The 18,936-nt window shown below is 48.3% G+C and overlaps 2 protein-coding genes and 1 long non-coding RNA gene across 3 annotated transcripts in view; 2 read left to right on the forward strand and 1 right to left on the reverse strand.

The window, feature by feature from the left end:
* The first annotated feature begins 3,272 nt into the window (after positions 1–3,272).
* Vhl (von Hippel-Lindau tumor suppressor) lies at positions 3,273–9,650 on the forward strand. The gene is made up of 3 exons (XM_051155092.1): positions 3,273–3,558; positions 7,245–7,367; positions 9,104–9,650. Exons 1-3 carry the CDS (start codon positions 3,321–3,323, stop codon positions 9,298–9,300), a joined length of 558 nt encoding a protein of 185 aa, XP_051011049.1. The 5' UTR covers positions 3,273–3,320; the 3' UTR covers positions 9,301–9,650.
* LOC127197288 (uncharacterized) lies at positions 8,456–9,014 on the reverse strand. Its single transcript, XR_007831641.1, has 3 exons — positions 8,921–9,014; positions 8,804–8,881; positions 8,456–8,604 (listed from the first exon to the last, which is right to left on the reverse strand). It is a non-coding gene; the product is annotated as an uncharacterized LOC127197288 (long non-coding RNA).
* Positions 9,651–17,670: 8,020 nt separating the features above from the next.
* Irak2 (interleukin 1 receptor associated kinase 2) overlaps positions 17,671–18,936 on the forward strand; it is a 54,783-nt gene continuing 53,517 nt past the window's right edge. The window contains exon 1 of the mRNA XM_051155093.1: positions 17,671–17,820. Within this exon, the coding sequence (XP_051011050.1) occupies positions 17,727–17,820 (94 nt within the window). The 5' untranslated portion in view covers positions 17,671–17,726. The remainder of the gene's footprint in view (positions 17,821–18,936) is intronic.

An 18,936-nucleotide genomic window follows, 5' to 3' on the forward strand; every position in this document is an offset into this window, starting at 1 on the left:
CCTATGCTTATTTCTGAAGCTTCCTCTAAACTTATGCCAACCCCAGAGGGCCTCCCTGAGGAGGGTGGGCTTGTCATGCTCTGCACACTGATCCCTCCCTAGTCAAGCCCTATTTAACATTCACAGTCTGGCTTAGGTCAAAACTCCCATAGTTCTTTTAGACAAGCACATTCTGTACCGCCGTTTCTCAGGCTGCCTGGCTCACTGCCCTCACGCCAGAGCTCACCCTGGATTAACTGGGTCATTTTCAGAGTGCGTGCAGCCTAAGAGGTACCTGCTCTCCGTCCCTGGACTAACTCAGCTGGTTACCTTGAGAAAGGTGTATTGCTGTGGACACTGATGAACCAGATGAGGAGGGGCCAAGCTGTGTTGTATTCATGTGTTTTCAGAAAAGCTGCTTAGACCTTAGACATTTTAAAGATTTAGTGCTCTTAACCACTGAGCCACCTCTCCAGCCCCCGACCTTAGACATTTTAAATTGTACTGGCGGAGAAGCCTTCATTCAAAGTTCTCCAAAATCCAGCACTTTCTACATAGTGACAGTACAGGTGAGCCTTTCACACCTGACTTCTGTGGGTGCTACCTGAGCTACTGTGGTCAGAGCCTGGGCCTTGGCAGCCCCCACAAGTTAGGTGTTATCCTCAATAGGCCACCTGCATGCCTAGTGCCCATAACAGTGTCAGATTCCCCTGAGACTAAGTTCCACATGGTTGTGTGATGTCGTGCAGAGTCCTCTGCAAGAATGGCCAATGTTCTTAACTAAGGCGCCAACTCTCTGGCCCTGTTTTTATTTTTAAATCATGTACGTGTGTTTGTGTCTCAGGGAGGGGGCCATGCACATGTTTCTGGATTGGATCCTCCAGACCTGGAGTAGCAGGCAGTTGTGAGCCACTTGGTTTGGGTGCTGGGAACTGAATTCGAGTCCTCGGAACAGTACACACTGTTAACCACTAAGCCATTTCTCTGGCCAATAATAACGCATTTTCAACTGCCCAAGCCTCCAGAAGTGTGAGCAATACATTTCTATTGCTCCTGGTGATTTCTCAGTCAGTGGAGCCTCAATGGACTCCAGATACCCTGCTTGATCTCCCCCCCACCCCCCCCCCCCGTCCTGGCCCATTTAGTCATCTTTCCCGTTCTCTTACTGCCATCACACTGCTCCGTGTTATCTCATTTGCTCCCACACTAGGGCTTCTCTGTGTAGCCTTGGCTGTCCTGGAACTCAGATCGCTTGCCTCGGCTTCCCAAGAGCTGGGATTAAAGGGGTGTACCATCACCACCTGCACCTTTCAACATTCTTAATGCAGAAACTAGGTTTATAATAATAACATGGTATTTGTAAAATGCTCATTTTGTTCTGTCCAGTGCAGCTCAGACATACATAAAGCTCTGGGTTGATTTCTCAACGCTGAAAATAAAGAACCTAACTGAAAAACGGGGAATTAAAAACTCAGAGAAGCTCTGGTGATTATTACTGAAATAAGTAACCTGTTATGGAAATAAGTTATAATCAGTATTTATCTCTTCTCTGTTTTGTCACTGTTCTCCATGATTGTATAATTTGTATTGTTTGAAAGTATGTGTTCTATACAATTAAACTAACCTGCCTTAAGGGGAAAACAAAACAAAACTCAGAAGGGTGAGAAAACAAAACTGGAGAGATGGCTCAGTGGTTAAGTGCACTGTCTGCTCTTCCAAAGGACCTGGGTTCAATTCCCAGCACCCACATGGCAGTTTGGAGATCTGATACCCTCACACCAATGCACATGAAATTAAGTTATAATAATTAAAAACAAAAAGCCGGGCATGGTGGTCCATACCTTTAATCCCAGGTACTCAGGGAGGCAGAAGCAGGCAGATTGCTGTGAGTTCGAGGCCAGCCTGGTCTACAAGGTGAGTCTAGGACAGCCATGGCTACACAGAGAAACCTTGTCTCGAAAAAAAAAAAAAAAAAAAAAAAGCCTAATAAATGAGTGTTTATGTTAAGTGGTCGTGAACTTCCATTGCTAGTAGCTGTGTGCTAGTTCCTAGACCCCAGAATGGTGACACATCCCTAAAATGCCAGCACTTGGAAAGTGGAGGCAGAAGTGTCCCTAAATGAGCTCCAGGCAGTGGGAGATAATGCAATTAGTCTCTGTCTAAAAAGAGAAAGAAAATATTTTAAAATTCTATTCACATGCATAAGAACTTTTGAAAGGAACAAAAACTATAATACCGTTTTTTGGGAATTCAGATGTGAAAATGAGGGAAAGTTCTACTTTTTTTTCTTTTTTGGTTTTTTGAGACAGGGTTTCTCTGTGTACATTGGCTGTCCTGGACTTGCTTTGTAGACCAAACTGGTCTTGAACTCAGCGATCCACCTGCTTCTTGCCTCTTGAGTACTGGGATTAAAGGCATCCACCACCACGCCTGGCTAAAATTCTACTTTTTAACTCTGCTAGACATTTTTAGTTTTGTAGTCAAAAATAGAGAAAAACTTCTCAGTGAGAAAAACTTTAATAGCATAGTTGGACCGGGCAGTGGTCGTGTTTGCCTTTTATCCCAGCACTTGGAAGGCAGAGGCAGGCGAATCTCTGAATTCGAGGCCAGACTGGTCTACTGAGCGAATTCCAGGAATGCCAGGGCTACACAAGGAAACGCTATCTCGACCCCTCCTTCCTCCCCCCCAAAAAAGCATAGACGGAAGGGGAAATATGGCAAACCCGTGGTGACCTTAAGAGAAGAAATGAAATTTAAGTAAATTAAAACAAAAAACATGGAGAGGCCATGCGTCGTGGCTCATGCCTGTAATCCCAACACTGGAGACAGAGGCAGGAGGATTACTCTAAATTTGAAGTGGGCTTGGTCTGTACAGCAAATTTCAGACCAGCCAAGGCTAGGGAAATGCTGTCTAAAAACAAAGGAAACTTTTAAGCCGCTGTACCCAGGAGTCAGAGGCAGGGAGATCTTTGAGTTCAAGACACGCCGGGTATACATAGTGTGTCCCAGGCCTGCACTGTGAGACTCTGCTTTAAGAAAAAGCAAACTGAAGGAACAGACCCCTCCCCCCGGCCCCCCCCAAACCCAAGTCTGGGAAGTGGGATATTTGGAGACAACGCCAGCCGCCTCCATGGCCCCGCCCCGCTTCGTGCAGCCCCGCCCCCCCCCCCCCCCCCCCCCCCCCCCCAAGCTTGAAAGCTCTAGGCGGCCATTTCCGCGTTTCAGACTGAACAAAGTGCGTAGAGCCCACAGACCAGCCCCCGAAGCGCGTAAGCACGCACGCACGCACACACGCGTCGCCCACGTCCAGCTTGCGAATCCGGAGGCGAAGAGTTCCATTAATGCCCCGGAAGGCAGGTAGTCTAGAGGAGGTGGCCGGGGAGCCGAGCCCTGCGGAGATGGAGGCCGAGCGGCCGCGGCCGGTGCTGCGCTCGGTGAACTCGCGTGAGCCCTCTCAGGTCATCTTCTGCAACCGCAGCCCGCGCGTCGTGCTGCCCTTGTGGCTCAACTTCGACGGCGAGCCCCAGCCCTACCCGACGCTGCCACCGGGCACCGGCCGCCGCATCCACAGCTACCGAGGTAGGAGCCGCGCGCTAGGCCGCAGGTGCCGTAACAGGCCCGGCGGCGCGTTCCCTCCAACCCAGAGAGAGCACTTTGTCCCTACCCACTCCATCAACTCCGAGAAATGCTTTCGGACGCCATATACCCAGCTCCCTGTCTGGTTCTGCATCCGAAGCCTGGCTGGCTTCGTGGTGACATCCCCTGAGGGGCACAGACAAATGCATGAACAGACAAGAACCAGGTGGTGTCATAATCGCTGCGCCAGGAGCCAGGCTCAGAGGGGTGGTGAAACCATGGGCAGAGTCGGGGTGCGTTCAGGTAAGGAGCATGCTCCCCAGAAGAAAGGGTGTAGAATAAGAGTCAGCTGAGGGAGTTAACAGTTGCAGTTGGGGACTCCCTACACCGACTGGAGTCTTGGCCGAAAACAAGTGAGTATGCAATATTGGGGTGAATTCGCGCTCCTCCTGTCTCCACCGCTGAGTGCGAGGATTTCAGGTTTGTGTCAAGCCTGACCATGTAGTTTATAAACTGTACCACGGTCAGCGGAGGAAAGTTCTCTCAAGGTCCTGTCCAGATGGTTATGAAAGGCAAGGGAAGCAGCTCTCATGTGTAAAATCCCAGGACTCAGAAAACTGAGGCAAGAGGACTGGCCCAGGCTGTTGGTTTGTTTGTTGCCAAATAGTGGAAGAAAAAGTACAAAAGGGGTTTTAGCCCTAGAGAATTGGGGCTGTTTGACAGTGCCGTGTTTATATAATTGAAAAACATACCCAGATCTAGCCAGATGTGGTGGCGCACGCCTTTAATCCCAGCAATCGGGAGGCAGAGGCAGAGGCTGACGGATCGCTGTGAGTTGGAGGCCAGGCTGGTTTACAAAGTGAGTCCTGGATAGCCAAGGCTACACTCGGAAAAAAACCAGACCTGGATGTGGTGGCCCAGGACCTAGGAGGCCGAAACAGGAGGATTTCGGTGAGTTGGAGGCCAGCCTGGGATGTGTCTGAAACAAAAAGACAGCTGACTGGTGTGTGGAATTTGTAGATCAGGCTGGCCTCTCAGAGATCCTACTCCCTCTGCCTCCTGAGTACTGGAATTAAAGTAAAGGCCTTTGTCACCGAGCCGGGCTCATACGGCTCTTGCAGAGTTTGGTTCCCAGGACCTGTGTCAGGCAGATCACAAATTCCTTGTAACTCCAGCTCCTGGGATCCGATGTCCTGAAAGCCTGCACTCACTTGGAAACGCAAACTGTGCTGGCTTGAATAGGAATGGCTTCCATAGGCTCATCTATTTGAATGCTTACGGAAGGAGTGGCACTCTTTGAAAGGATTGGTAGGCGTGGCCTTGTTGGAGGAAGGATGTTACTGGGGGTGGGCTTCTAGGTTTCAGAAGCCCCTGTCAGGTCCAGCATCTCTCTTGCCTGCTGCGTGGGAGCTGCCATGCCGATAATGGGCTGAACCTCTGAAACTGTAAGCCAGCCCCAGTTAAATGCCTTCTTTTATAAGAGTTGTCATGGCCTTGATGTCTCGTCACGGCACTAGAACATTGACTAAGACACAAACAAACAAACAAACAAACAAACAAACTGGGGTAGTCCTCTTGCCTCAGCCTCCGGTGTCCCAGGATTATACATGTGAACAGACTCACTTTCCATAACCATTCAGGGAGGATCTTGATAGAACTTTTCTCCTGGTGGTACATTTGATGAGCTCGTTCTGCAGGTCAGGCATGGTGTTACACACTTGTTACACACTTGTACTAACTTGGAGAAAAGGATGGAGATATGATGCTCAGGAGTTCAGACCAGGCTGGGCCACATCATACTCTGACTTAATAAAAACAATAAGATGAAATAAACTAACGCTTCACAGATTATTATTTTTTTGATATAGAGAGGAGAACTGAACTGTCTTATGTTTTTGTGGCATTTCTTTCAGTGCTAGTGATGGAAGCCCAGGCTTTTTACATGCCAGGCAAGCAAATGCTCTGTCCCTGTCTTTTTTTCCCCCTGTGTGTAAGGGCGTTTTGCTTGAGGGTATATCTGTACCATATGTATGAAGTACCTATGGAGGCCAGATGAGGGGCTCTGATTGCTAGAAACTGCAATTACAAAGGGTTGTTAGAAACAAACTTGGGTTAGGCGGTGGTGGCACACGCCTTTAATCCCAGCACTCAGGAGGCAGAGGCAGGTGGATCCCTGTGAGTTCCAGGCTAGCCTGGTCTACAAAGTGAGTCCAGGACAGCCACTGCTATACAAAGAAACCCTGTGGGGGGGGGGGGGCGGGAGAAACAAACTTGGGCCCTCTTGAGAGCAAATGTTCTTAAGTGATGAGCCACTGTCTCTCTAGTTAATTTGTTTGCTTGCTTGCATGAAAGAAGGCCTCAGCATGCAGCAGTCTGGTTTTTGTTGTTGCTGTTGTTTTGTTTTTGTTTTTCTGCCGGCCTCTGTCTCCCCTAAACGCTGGGATTAAAGCCACTACTGCCTGGTTGCAGTCTGTCTTTTATACCAAACTTTTAATGTTTGATGAGGAAGAACACAGCAGAAGTCAAAATTTCTGTCGTTTACTAGAAACTTGTATCAATTTTGTATTCTCTAAGATTTATCTGTGCCTGATTTTTTACTTTTTAAAAATTTATTTGGGATTGGTGACTACTGGGAATTGAACCTAGGCCCTCACTCATGCGGGGCAAGCATTCCACTATTGTGCAGTATTTCTAGTCCTGTGCCTAGTTTTATATGTTAAAAGCATTAAGACAAGCATGGTGACACATGCCTATAATGCCAGTGTTTATTTATTTTGTTTGTTTGTTTGTTTTTGTTTTTTGTTTTTTTCAAGACAGAGTTTCTCTGTGTAGCCTTGGCTGTCCTAGACTCACTTTGTAGACCAGGCTGGCCTTGAACTCACAGTGATCTGCCTGCCTCTGCCTCCCGAGTGCTGGGATTAAAGGCATGAGACACCATGCCAGGCTAATGCCAGTATTTATGAGGCTGAGGTAGTCTCAAACCATGAGTTTGAGTCCAGCCTGAGCCTACATAGTAAGACCCTGTCCTAAAAGGTCTTTATCAGTTTTGAGCTGGGCTTCTAGTTAGAACTGTGGCACCTGCTAGTAGGTGGGAGGCCTGGGGTTCAGTCCCCAATATCACAAGACACCCACTAAGTCTTCAAGTAAGTTCATGTCCCATGAAAGGTTGCAGTATTCTGAGGTACTTTTCCCCAAAACTGTCTTATCTCTGGGGTTTGCCTCCTTTCCTTGACTGTCCTAGACTGACTTTGTAGACCAGGCTGGCCTTGAACTCACAGTGATTCGCCTGCCTCTGCCTGTGTTGGGATTAAAGGCGTACGCCACCATGCCCGGCTCTGTCCCCTCTTTTTTAAAATAAAGGTATAATCTTTAAGGCGCAGAGACCTCTGGGCTTTGAGGGTTTGGGGCAGTTGCAGCAATACCTGGGTGAAATTAAAGAGGAGAACTTTTCTGTTACCCCCACAAGGATCTTTCCTGCTCTTCTTACTCAGCCCCTTCCCACTTCCTGCCCTGCTTTCTCTGTCTAAGGGATCCTTTGTGAGGAGTGCTGTTGTCTGTTCCCCTTGTGGAAGGGCTTTCTTATGACAGCAAGCGGAGTGAGAGGCAAGTGTCTCCTGTGGCTTGAGGTAACAACAGGTGCCTTACCCAGACCTGTGTGGCTTCTTGACATCCTCTGTTTGCATTGACAGGTCATCTTTGGCTCTTCCGGGATGCGGGGACCCACGATGGACTTCTGGTTAACCAAACGGAACTGTTTGTGCCATCCCTCAACGTTGATGGACAGCCTATTTTTGCCAACATCACATTGCCAGGTTGATAACCAATCTTACATTTTTCCTTTTCCTTTGAAGTAGGATCTAGCTTTCTAACCCAGGTTGCCCTGGAACTGAGTAGCCCGCACTGACCTTGATGATTAGAGACGTCTTCCTGCCTCAGCTTCTCAAGCACTGAGACTATAGGCCGGAGGCACACACTGGCCCAGTCTTTGAACAAGATAATGAGTGTTAGCCTCTACCATAAATGAAATGGAAGTATCCATTTCTCTGTCCTGTGTTGAACAAACATGTGTCTCAAAAGCACTTCAGGCTTCTAAGAAGTTGGCTAAGCCAAGGCATCTCTTGCAGGACTTTGGTCTTGTAGCAGACTGGTGCCCAGGAATCCAAGAACAAAGGAGAGTAGGACAGCATGAAGCTGAGCCTGGTAGCTCAGCCCTGTGAGCCCAGTTACTCAGGAGGCTGGGGCAGGAGAATCACAAGGTCAAAACTAGACTACAGAGCAAATTTAAGGCCAGTCTGAGCAACTTTCTGAGACCCTGTCTCTAAATGGAAAGTAAAAAGAATGCTTCTGTTGGCCACGCCCTTAATCCCAGCACTTGGGAGGCAGAGGCAGGTGGACCTACAGGACAGCTACACAGTCTCTTCCCACCCCCATCGCTTTATCTTTTTTCCTGAGACACTATCTCACTGTGTAGCTGCAGCGGTCCTGGTACTTACTTCAAGAGATCTGCCTGTGTCTGCCCTCTGAGTGCTAAGATTAAAGGTTTGTGCTTGGTCTGTTTTGTTTTATTGAGAAAGATTTTGTTCTGCAGCTCTGGCAGAGCTAGAACTCGTGTGTAGACCAAACTCCAGCATTTTTTCCTGTCTCTGTCTCCTAAGTGCTAGGACTATACACTTACACCATTGTGCCTGATGTATTTTTTGTTGTTTATTTTAGTTTATTTGAGATAAAGTCTTACTTTGTTGCCCTGGTTCACCTGGAACTTGCTTATGTAGGGCCAGGCTATCCTTCACTTTAGAGGCCTTGCCTCAGCCTTCATAATGCTGTGGTTACATGGATAACCCACCATGCCCAGCTCTCAGGGAGTTCAAATAGCAGTGCTTACCCTCTGTCCAGGTGCACAGTGTTTTGGTTATCTGTTGCCTTGTGATACTCTCTCCCAAACAGACATTGCTGGGCTTCCTTAAGTTACCATCTGAAGGTGTGTTCACATTTGAAGTTGAAAAAATAGCCCAGGCCACTTTCATGAACCAGATATGAGCACAGTGAGACCTGCTGAAGTGACACTATCACATGTGCTCCACAGTGAGACCTGCTGAAGTGACACTATCACATGTGCCCCACAGTGAGACCTGCTGAAGTGACATTATCGCATGTGCCCCACAGTAAGACCTGCTGAAGTGCACTATCACATGTGCCCCACAGTGAGACCTGCTGAAGTGACATTATCGCATGTGCCCCACAGTGAGACCTGCTGAAGTGCACTATCACGTGTGCTCCACAGTGAGACCTGCTGAAGTGCACTATCACGTGTGCTCCACAGTGAGACCTGCTGAAGTGCACTATTGCGTGTGCCCCACAGTGAGACCTGCTGAAGTGCATTATCACGTGTGCTCCACAGTGAGACCTGCTGAAGTGCACTATTGCAGGCTCCACTTTTATCTTACCCTAAAGTGAGAATCCGCAGGTACTGTGATTATTGTTGGTGGTGGTGTCTGGCTCCGCATGTGACCGAGTCTGCCTCTGAGGGCTTCCTTTCCTTCTCCTGCAGTGTACACGCTGAAAGAGCGGTGCCTTCAGGTTGTGCGAAGCCTGGTCAAGCCTGAGAACTACAGGAGGCTGGACATTGTCAGGTCGCTCTATGAAGATTTGGAAGACCACCCAAATGTGCAGAAGGACATACGGCGGCTGACCCGAGAGCACCTTGAAAATCAGCCCCTGGGAGAGGAGCCTGAAGGAGTCCATTGAGATTAGCGGTCCTGAATTTCAGCCTTGATGGTTCTCAGTCTTGATTGACACATAGGACAGGTCACTTGCTTTCAGTTTTAAAATGTCTCACTCTTGGAGTAAAACATACTCCATTACATAAAAAGAAGGTTTAACTAATGTCACCGGGCTTTGTGGTGCTTAAGGATAAACATGCAAAGTGCCACCGAAGTTGCCCTTTCTAGAAGCGCTCATCCGAGGAAGGGTTTCAGTTTGCTTCCTGCTAAGTCTGGAAGTTCAGTGTAGGGTGTTTGTGTAAGCTCTTCAGTGGGGGTTGCAGTGTGTCCTTTAATTTGGAGAGTGCAGCAGCATTTGAACAGAGGGCGCCCGCCTCCCGCCTGGGAAGGCCCAAGGCTGGGCCAGCCGGCCTGCAGAGCCCAGTGCCTGATGCGTCAGGAGTCTTCAGTCTCCAGTGTGCTGGGTGGGAGAGCCTGAGGGTCTGCCTCTCTGTCTGAGGAAGCCTTAAGCGTGTGAGTAAAGAGACAGCCTAGTGCTCTGTGTTTAGAGAGAACTTTTTCTGATTTTCCATGTCTCAGCACTTTTTAATTTTTGTTTGTTTATTTTATACTATTTTTTATTTTTGAGACTGTTTCATGTAGCCCAGACTATCCTTAGTCACTTGAATTCCTGATCCTCCTGTGTCCCCTGCCCCAGTGTTGGGAGCACATGTGTGCCCCACAGCCTGCTCTGCTCTCGCTTTTCTTATTGTGACACAAGGTCACATACTGTATCCCTGCCTTGCCTGGAACTGGAGTTAGTGCAGCTTCCTGATCCACTCTGGCAGGACTCTTTTTGACATTTACAGACAGTAAAAAAGAGCAGTCCTCGTGTTTAATTTTGGGTTTGCAGAGCTCTTACCTTTGAGGAAGCTGTGGACAGGAGTGAGAATGTCTGTTCCTGTCAGCCTCTGGCATTCCACTTGGGCTCCGCCTTTTTTTCTTTTTCTTCTCTTTTCTTTTTTTTTGGTCAGGCCTGAGTACCCTTTGACTCGGGGTGGGGTGTTGAAGCTCCACTCAGCCACACACTACAAACAGTGGGTCACAGAACATTCCAGACATGTAGTAGTAGTTTTATGGATGGTCACAGCCTGTCTTACATAGTCAAATGTTCATATTCATTACTTCTGTCAGACATTTTGTAAACTGTTTGTTTGTTTGTTTGTTTGTTTTTAATTCCCCTAATAGAGAAAAATTAGAGGATCCTGGTATGGTAGCACACACCAGAAAAGACAGTCAACTGAAAGGCAGAAGAGAGGCTCTCGTGCACTCGACTTCGTGTAACCACTGTACCTGCTTGTTCTTTGTGGGGCATGCTTTGGTTGAAGCAGTTTGTGGTAGCTGAGATCTTGGGAACGTACAGTTTTGTATCAGGATTTTCATTGAACTTAATTGGCTTCCCCCCCCCTCTTTCTTGTTTTGGGGGAGAGCATGGTTTGAGACAGGGTTTGTCTGTGTAACCCTGGCTGTCCTGGAACTTGTTGTCTAGACCAGTTGGCCTCAGACTCAGAGACACTCCGGCCTCTGCCTCTAGAGTTTTGGAATTAAAGGCGTGCACCAGCATTGCCTGGTCTTCATCTAACTTTGTAACTTAACTTTCCTGTGTTACTATGAGCACTGCATAAATCCCAGTATGCTGTGCTCTGCTTTTGAGGGTGACTGCTGGGAGTGTTTGTCCACATCCTGGGCTCCTGGAGTGCAGCCTGGTGCTTCAAGATCAGCCAAACGACTGAACTAAATACTGACATTTCCCACCACCCTTTCAGGGCATTCCTTAGTCTGCAGCATTCCATGAGTGAAGTGACCACATGCCAGGGTAGAGGGTACCTGTGTGAGTGAGGGGAGTCCGCAGGTGCCCAAGTATTGCAACATTGGTTTTATTTCTTAAACTTATTTCTGTTTCAAAAAGATCTTATATTTGTCTAATTAAACTGGACATTTTAATACTGCTCTCTGTGCTGTCCAGAAAATGGAGACCTATGACATGAGTCCCGTGTGCACTCCCTTGGTTATCCTGTAAGTGTGTTCTTCAGACTTTGTTTTCTACTTTGAGTTTTCTGAAAAACCTTACCTTTAGTACAATAAATGGTGCTAAGTGAAAGAAACAGGTGTTTTGTGTTCCTTTTAACAGGGCTCTTCCTGTGGGAGTTTCAGTGTTTGCTCAGTGGTGTGGGATGGTGGGGCAGGAAACAAGGCCTCAGTTTCATTTTGCGGCCTTAGTTTTTTGGTCTTGTTGTCATTGTCGTTGTCGTTTTTGTTTTGTTTTGTTTTTTCTTTAATTTAAAATTGTTTCTTCAGCCAGACACAGTAGCACATACATCTGTAATCCCAGCACTTTGCGGGGTGAGAGGCAGGTGGATCTCTGAGTTTGGGGCCAGCCTGGTCTACAAAGCAAGTGCAGGATAGCCAAGGGTGCACAGAGAAACCCTGTATCGAAAAACAAAACAAAGCTTAAAATTATCTCTTCCAGCTTTGTTTTCCTTATAAAAATTGTGTCTGTAAAAGCATTTAAACACTAAGGAAAGTGGCGTTGAAATATTGAGGTAGGTGTGACCAGAACTCTGAAGTGGAGATATTTGGATCAGGAGGGACAGATCATCCTCCATGACATATTAAGTTCCAGGCCAACCTGAGCTATTAAAGACCTTGTCTCAGAGAACAACTGGGCTGCAGTGAAGACTCCGCAGATAAGAGCACTTGCTCTTTCAGGAGCCCCAAGTTTGGTTCTCAACACCCAAGTCAGTGGCTCACAGCCATCTGTAACTTTAGCTCCAGGTGATTTCATACGTCTCTGGCCTCCAAGGTCACCTGCAGTCTTAATGCACATACCACCCCCCCCCCCCACACACACACACATAATCTCATTTTTTATGGATTCTTTGTGCATTTCACATCACGCACCCTTCGTGTCTGCCCTCTGCCTTTTCAACCTTACCCCCCAAAAGAAAACAACAAAACTGTCTCGTGGCGTATGTAGTGTGTCACAGTGTGTGCCACTGTACACCCTTTCGTCCATACAGCTTTACTTGAAATGTTCATTGCAACGAGTCATTGGTCTGGCTCAAGACCTCTGGTCTCTGCCACACTATCAAAACTGGACCTCACCAGGACTCTTCAGATATCCTGTTGTTGCCCTGGGTTCTGTAAAGGACATCCTGCAGCTTTGGATCTGCAGGACTGGCCCCTTCATGTCCTTCAACAGTTCGTAGATGGAGCAGGTGTTGGGGTGGGCCAACTTAAAGCCCTGGATCTGGGCCTGGGTGGTACCTGAATTGATTAGCTCACCAGCTCTCCCACACCACCAGGGCTAGCCCTCCAGCACTGCCTGGGCCAGCTGACCCAGTACCACAGCCTGCAAGGGGCAAGATCAACTCTCTGGCTCTCATCCCCTCAGGGTCAGCTCACCTACACCCACTACACCAGAGCCAGCTCTTCTGTGCTGTCCAAGCAAGGTGTAGGGCCTGCTCTCCTAAGTGCTGCAGCTGCCCGGGGGCTGGACTAGCTCTCCTGTCCCCCGCAGGAAGGTGGGATGGATCTCCCTCACCCATACCATCTTGAGGCAGATGAGTGGTGGGTCCAGCTGTCCTGTGCTCACACTCTTGGAGCCAGCTCTACTTCTTGCCCAGGTGTGGTGCAGGGCCCACTCTGAGTGCCACAGCCAGTGAGGTGCAGGGACAGCTCTGTACAGCTGTGGGACGTCAACATAGTCCAGGTAGCAACCTAGACCAGGGGTGTCTGCGTGACCTTTGATGGTAATATGAGCCACAGACACTGACACAGACCATTGCTGCTGCTTGGCCACAGAGCCAGACATTGGCCCTCAGCAGCAGCACAGACAGGGATCTCACCATGGCCTCAGGTGGCAGGACAGGCTACTCCCACCAGGCTGTTCCTCTCACTCTCCTTTCATAGTGCTCAAACCAGTCCGCCTGGTCCACAGAGCAAGTTCTAGGACAGCCAGGGTGACACAGAGAAACCCTGTTTCGACAAAACAAAGAGAACAGATTTTTAACCCATGAAACAACCAAAAGGGAAAAAAAAGTAAGATAACACTGACAAAACGGCACTGTGTGTGCACGAGAGAGACATGAAAAAGGTGTGTGTCTCAGTGGGGGAGCACTTGTCTGTCATGTCAGAGGCCCTGGCTTTGATCCCCAGCAACACACACACACACACACACACACACACACACACACACACACACACACACACACACACACACACACACACACAGCTCCTCGGTCTATTTTAGTGCTGGTCCCTGGCCTGGCTAAAACTCTAGTGTTATCCCTGAACTGGCCTCCACTACTTGCCTGCCTCTGCCCTCACCACACACACCTGATAGTTTGTCAGGAGATAACGCTGGCTAGTGTTTTGGGTTTGTTTTGTTTTTGTTTTTGTCAACTTGACACAAAGGTAAGGTCATCTGGGAAAAAGGAGTCTTAGTTGAGAAAATGTCTGCAGGGCCTTTTTTTTTTTCCCCCTGAGACAGGGTTTCTCTGTGTAGCCTTGGCCATCCTGGACTCACTTTGTAGACCAGGCAGGCCTCGAACTCACAGCGATCCGCCCACCTCTGCCTCCCGAGTGCTGGGATTAAAGGCATGTGCCACCACGCCCGGCAATTTTTTTTTTTTTTTTTTTTTTTTGCTTGATGATTGATTTGAGAGGGCCATGCCCATCGTGGACAGTGCCAGCCAGCCCAGGGCCGCTGGTCCTCAGCACTGTAATGAAGCAGGCTGAGCACACTGGTAGCATCACTGCGCTGTGACCTGTGCTTCAGCCCCTGCCCTGTTTGAATCCCAGCACCCACACAGCAACTCACAACCACCCATAGCTGCCTTAGCTTCGGCTCCAAGGACTCTAATGCTCTCTTTAGATCTCCACGAGTAACAGGCATGCCAGGAAGTGCATAGACATATATGCAGGTGAAACATTTGTATGTATAACATAAATAAAACCTCTAAAAATTACATGCATTTAGTTGAGCATGGTGGCACACGCTTTTAATCTCTGTGACTTCAAGACCAGCTTGGTCTACTTAATTCCAGCAGCACAGTGAGACTGAGTCTCAATAAATAAATAACAAATGTTTATTATTTGTTCGTGTTTGTATGTGTGTGTGTGTGTGTGTGTGCACGTGCATCTGTGGGGGTGGAGGCATGCATGCCTGTGCCACAGTGTGCATGAGGTCAGAGGACAACATTTGGGAGTTGGGTTTCCTCCACCATGTGGGTCCTGGGCATGGAACTCCAGTCATCAGCTATGGCAGCAGTCCCCTTCACCTGCTGGGCCATGCCCCTTGTTCTTCTTTTTTTTTTTAATGCTTTTTCGAGACAGGGTTTCTCTGTGTAGCCTTGACTATCCTGGACTCGCTTTGTAGACCAGACTGGCCTCGAACTCAGAGGGATCCGCCTGCCTCTGCCTTCCAAGTGCTGGGATTAAAGGCATGCGCCACCACTGCCCAGCATGTCTCTGGTTCTTGAAGGTGGTTTTTAAAATGGTTTTTGTTACATTTACTTATTTGCAAGTCTGTGTGTGTGTGTGTGTGTGTGTGTGTGTGTGTGTGTGTGTGTGTGTGTGTGTGTCAGAGGGCGTGTAGAATCAGACGACTTTTAGGAGTTAACTCTGTCCTTCCACTATGTGAGTTCCAAGGATTGAGCTCAGGTGGTCAGGCTCTGAGGCAGGCATTTTTCTCTGCTAAACTACTGATAATGGGTGTTAAAAGAGAAGTCACACAGTGCGTGCGTGCGTGCGTATGTGTGTGTGCGTGTTGGTCTCGGTCATGTTAGGCAAGTGTTAACTTGACACATGCACTACAGTCTTAGCCCTATTTTACTTCATTTTGAGACATTGCCAAGTTTCCCAGACGGCCCCAAATTTTCAATCCTCCTGTCTCAGGATATGCACCTGGGGACTACTGGTGTGTTCCATCATGCATGCTGCTGATTCCAATTTTTATTCTTTTCAACTTTAAACATTGCCCAGTTTTTTTGAGTTTTGGGTTAACCTTTAAGTATCAGGGTTTGTTTTGTTTTTTGTTTCTGTTTTTCAAGACATGGTTTCTCAGTGTAGCCCTGGCTGTTCTGGAACTCCCTCTGTAGACCAGGCTCACCTATCTCTGCCTCAGGAGTGCTGGGATTAAAGGCATACACCACCAATGCCTGGCTTGTTTATTATTGTATTATTATTATTATTATTATTTTATTAACATTGGCATTCTGCCTCCATGTATGTCTGCGTGAAGATATCAGATTCCCTGGAACTGGGATTACAGACAGTTATGAGCTGCCACGTGGGTGCTAGGATTTGAACCTGGGTCCTTTGGAAGAGCAGCCAGTGCTCTTAGCTGCTGAGCCATCGCTCTAGCCCCGTGTTTTGCTTGTATAAACACTGGTGAGCTTGGGCTGGAGAGATGGCTCAGAGGTTAAGAACACTAGCTGTTCTTCCTAAAGGTCCTGAGTTCAGTTCCCAGCAACCACATGGTGGCCTATAGCCATCTGATGCCCTCTGCTCACATACAGGCTGAATACTGTATAAATAAATAAATATTTAAAACAAATAAATACTGGTGAGCTGTGAGCCCTGTGATCACAAGCCACATGTATACTGGTCCATAAACTTTTACCTGACTCAGGAAAGTAAAAACGTGCTGTGCTGAGCAGGCTGTGAAGAGGATCCAAGGTCATCGTGCCTGACAGACTGGAGAGCATGCAGACACGATCTTCCTGGAGGGTAGCAGGTTAGACCATCACACTGTTAGATAGGCTCACTTCTGCTCCACAAACTCCAGTCTTAGGAACCTAGGAAGATAAGCAGAGCAATAGAATGCTTGCCTAGCGTGCCGAGAGCGTGGCCTTGATTCCGGTCAAGGTAGAGCAATAAAGTTCAGAACAATGAGCTAAAGACTGAAATGGCGGCACGTGGCTTTCATCCCAGCACTGGGGAGGCAGAGGCAGATGGAGCTCTGAGAGTTCGAGGCCAGCCTGGTCTACAGAATGAGTTCCAGGATAGCCAGGGCTACACAGGGTAACTCTGTCTTGAAAAACAAAAACAAAACAAAAAAACAAAAAACAAATTAAAAGTTTAGTTTTTAAATTTTAAGTTTGTTTGTTTCAAGACAGCCACCACCACCCAGCTAACATTAACTTCTTTAAGTTTTATATTTATTTTATTTTGCGTGTAAAAGTGTTTTGACTACACATATGTCTATGTACCATGTGCAAGTCTGGTCGCCAAGGATGTCAGAAGAGGGCATCAGCCCCCTTGGAATTGGAAATAGGGATGATTGTGAGCTGCCATGTAGGTGCTAGGAACTGCTTTTCAAAAGCAGTAAGGGCTCTTAACCACTGAGCGACTTCTTCAGAGCCACCTTTTTGGGGGTGGGGGTGTTTCAAGATAGGGTTTCTCTGTGTAGCCCTGGCTGTCCTGGAACTCATTCTGTAGACCAGGCTGGCCTCCAATTCAGATCCTGGAGTGCTGAGATTAATAGTGTTCGCCACCACTGCCCACTTTACATCTTTCTTTCTTTCTTTTTATTTATTTATTTATTTATTTATTTTTTGAGACAGGATTTCTCGGTAGCCTTGGCTTTCCTGGAATCACTTTGTAGACCAGGCTGGCCTCCAACTGGAGATCCACTTGGAGAGAGAGAGAGAGAGAGAGAGAGAGAGAGAGAGAGAGAGAGAGAGAGAGAGAGAGAGAGAGAGAGAGAGAGACAGACAGAGAGACAGACAGAGAGAGACACAGAGAGACACAGAGAGAGAAAGAGAGACAGAGAGAGACACACACACACAGAGAGAGAGAGAGAGAGAGAGAGAGAGAGAGAGAGAGAGAGAGAGAGAGAGAGAGAGAGACTCACTTTGTAGTCCAATTGGCCTGCCCTGTGGCAGGTGCCCAGTGCGTGTAACCAGACTGGCTTCAAACTTTTGACAATCCTCCAGCCTCAGCCACCCGAGATGACCAGTGTGTGACAGCATGCCTAGCACACTTCTAAATTGTTTCCCATATTGTCTAATTCATTCCTTTTCCCCACACTGAAGGCAAAACCCCTAGGTTTTCTCCCCTTATGTCTCACCAACACCTGTTAGATGAATGCATTCCACGTGGCCGTGGAGTTCAAGTTAGCCAGCCTCAAGGACTGCCTTGGAACTCTGGGTAATAATGTGCCTCTTGCATGGCCTTGGAGTCCATTCCTGGCATTGGTCCAGGGGTTGGGTGGCATGTGCTACCGAATTCAACCACGAGGAGGCGGTGGCTTGCCCTCTCTCAGGCATGAGCTGGGTGAAGCGTGCTGCCGCGCTTGGCCGCTCGGGGGCGCTCGCTCGCTTGCCCAGTGTGGCCAAGCGCAGCACCGCCCCTCGCTAAGGAAGCCGCGGCCCTTTGCCTTCAGTTCACTCACCGAGCCGTCCCGCCATGGCTTGCTACATCTACCAGCTGCCGTCCTGGGTGCTGGACGACCTGTGCCGCAACATCGACACTCTCAGCGAGTGGGACTGGATGCAGTTCGGTGAGTGTGACACTGCCTACTCTCGGCCGGGTCCCGCGATCAGACGCGCCCACCCGTGTTACCTGAGGCCCGGGGTGAGGGTGGGTGGGTGGGGATGCCTTTGCTGCTTTGCTTTATTTTCTAGACTGACCTCGTTGCCTGTGAACTAACTTGTCCATAGCCTAGGCAAGCTAAGTGGAAGGGTGGGTGTTTGAACCCAGGCTCCTGGTCCACTCCCACTGGGGCCATTTGGGCTGTCTTGCTTGTGGAGCTGTGGCGTCTAAGGACAGGCTGCCTGCGCAGTTGCTCTCTTGCCCAAGCTGTGTTCCTGTCTCATCGCTCTCCTAACTTCCCTGAAACTTGGCTTAACTTGTAAACTGCAGGTGACAATTGTAGACTCTTTATACGGTTATAAAGATAAAAGTAGTGTCAGGAATGTCCCTTCCCTACCTTGTTGCCATTTTGTGGCTTATTTTCTATTCTTTCTTATTTTGAGGCAGGGTCACACTAGGTAGCTTTGGCTGCCCTGGAACTTGCTATGTAGGCCAGGCTGGCCTGGAACTCACAGAGATCCACCTGCTTCTGCCTTCCAAGTGCTGGGATTAAAGGTGTGCGCCACCGTTCGTGGCTGTTTCTCTTTTGCAGTGAGGGAACTGATCTTAGGTCCTTGCGCTTGCTAGGCAATCAATCACACTGAACCATATCCCAGGTGATTTTTTGGTCTTTTGGGACATGGTTTCCTCATGTAGCCTAGGTTGTATTGGAGTTTGTCATGTTCCTATCAGCCTGCTGCATGTGGGAGTGTAGATTTGAACCATAGTGCCTTAGTATCTTTTTTTTTCTTTTCTTTTCTTTCTTTTCTTTAGGGGGTGGTGGTAGTGGCAAGGACACCTGTAGCCCAGGCTAGCCTGGCGCTTGCTATGTAGCCAAGATGCCCTCACTTCCACTTTGGAATACTGGGATTACAGGCTTGGTGTATATAGTTCTGGGGAAGGAACCCAGTGAGCTGCAGCCGCACCCCCATCCTGTTGGTGATGTGCTCTGTTTCTGTTTTAACTGTTGTCGCTTCATATCTCTCTCTCTCTCTCTCTCTCTCTCTCTCTCTCTCTCTCTCTTCTTTCATCTTTTAAAACAGAG

Source organism: Acomys russatus, chromosome 13 (genome assembly GCF_903995435.1).
Source record: "Acomys russatus chromosome 13, mAcoRus1.1, whole genome shotgun sequence".
In the NCBI taxonomy this organism is placed as follows: Eukaryota; Metazoa; Chordata; class Mammalia; order Rodentia; family Muridae; genus Acomys; species Acomys russatus.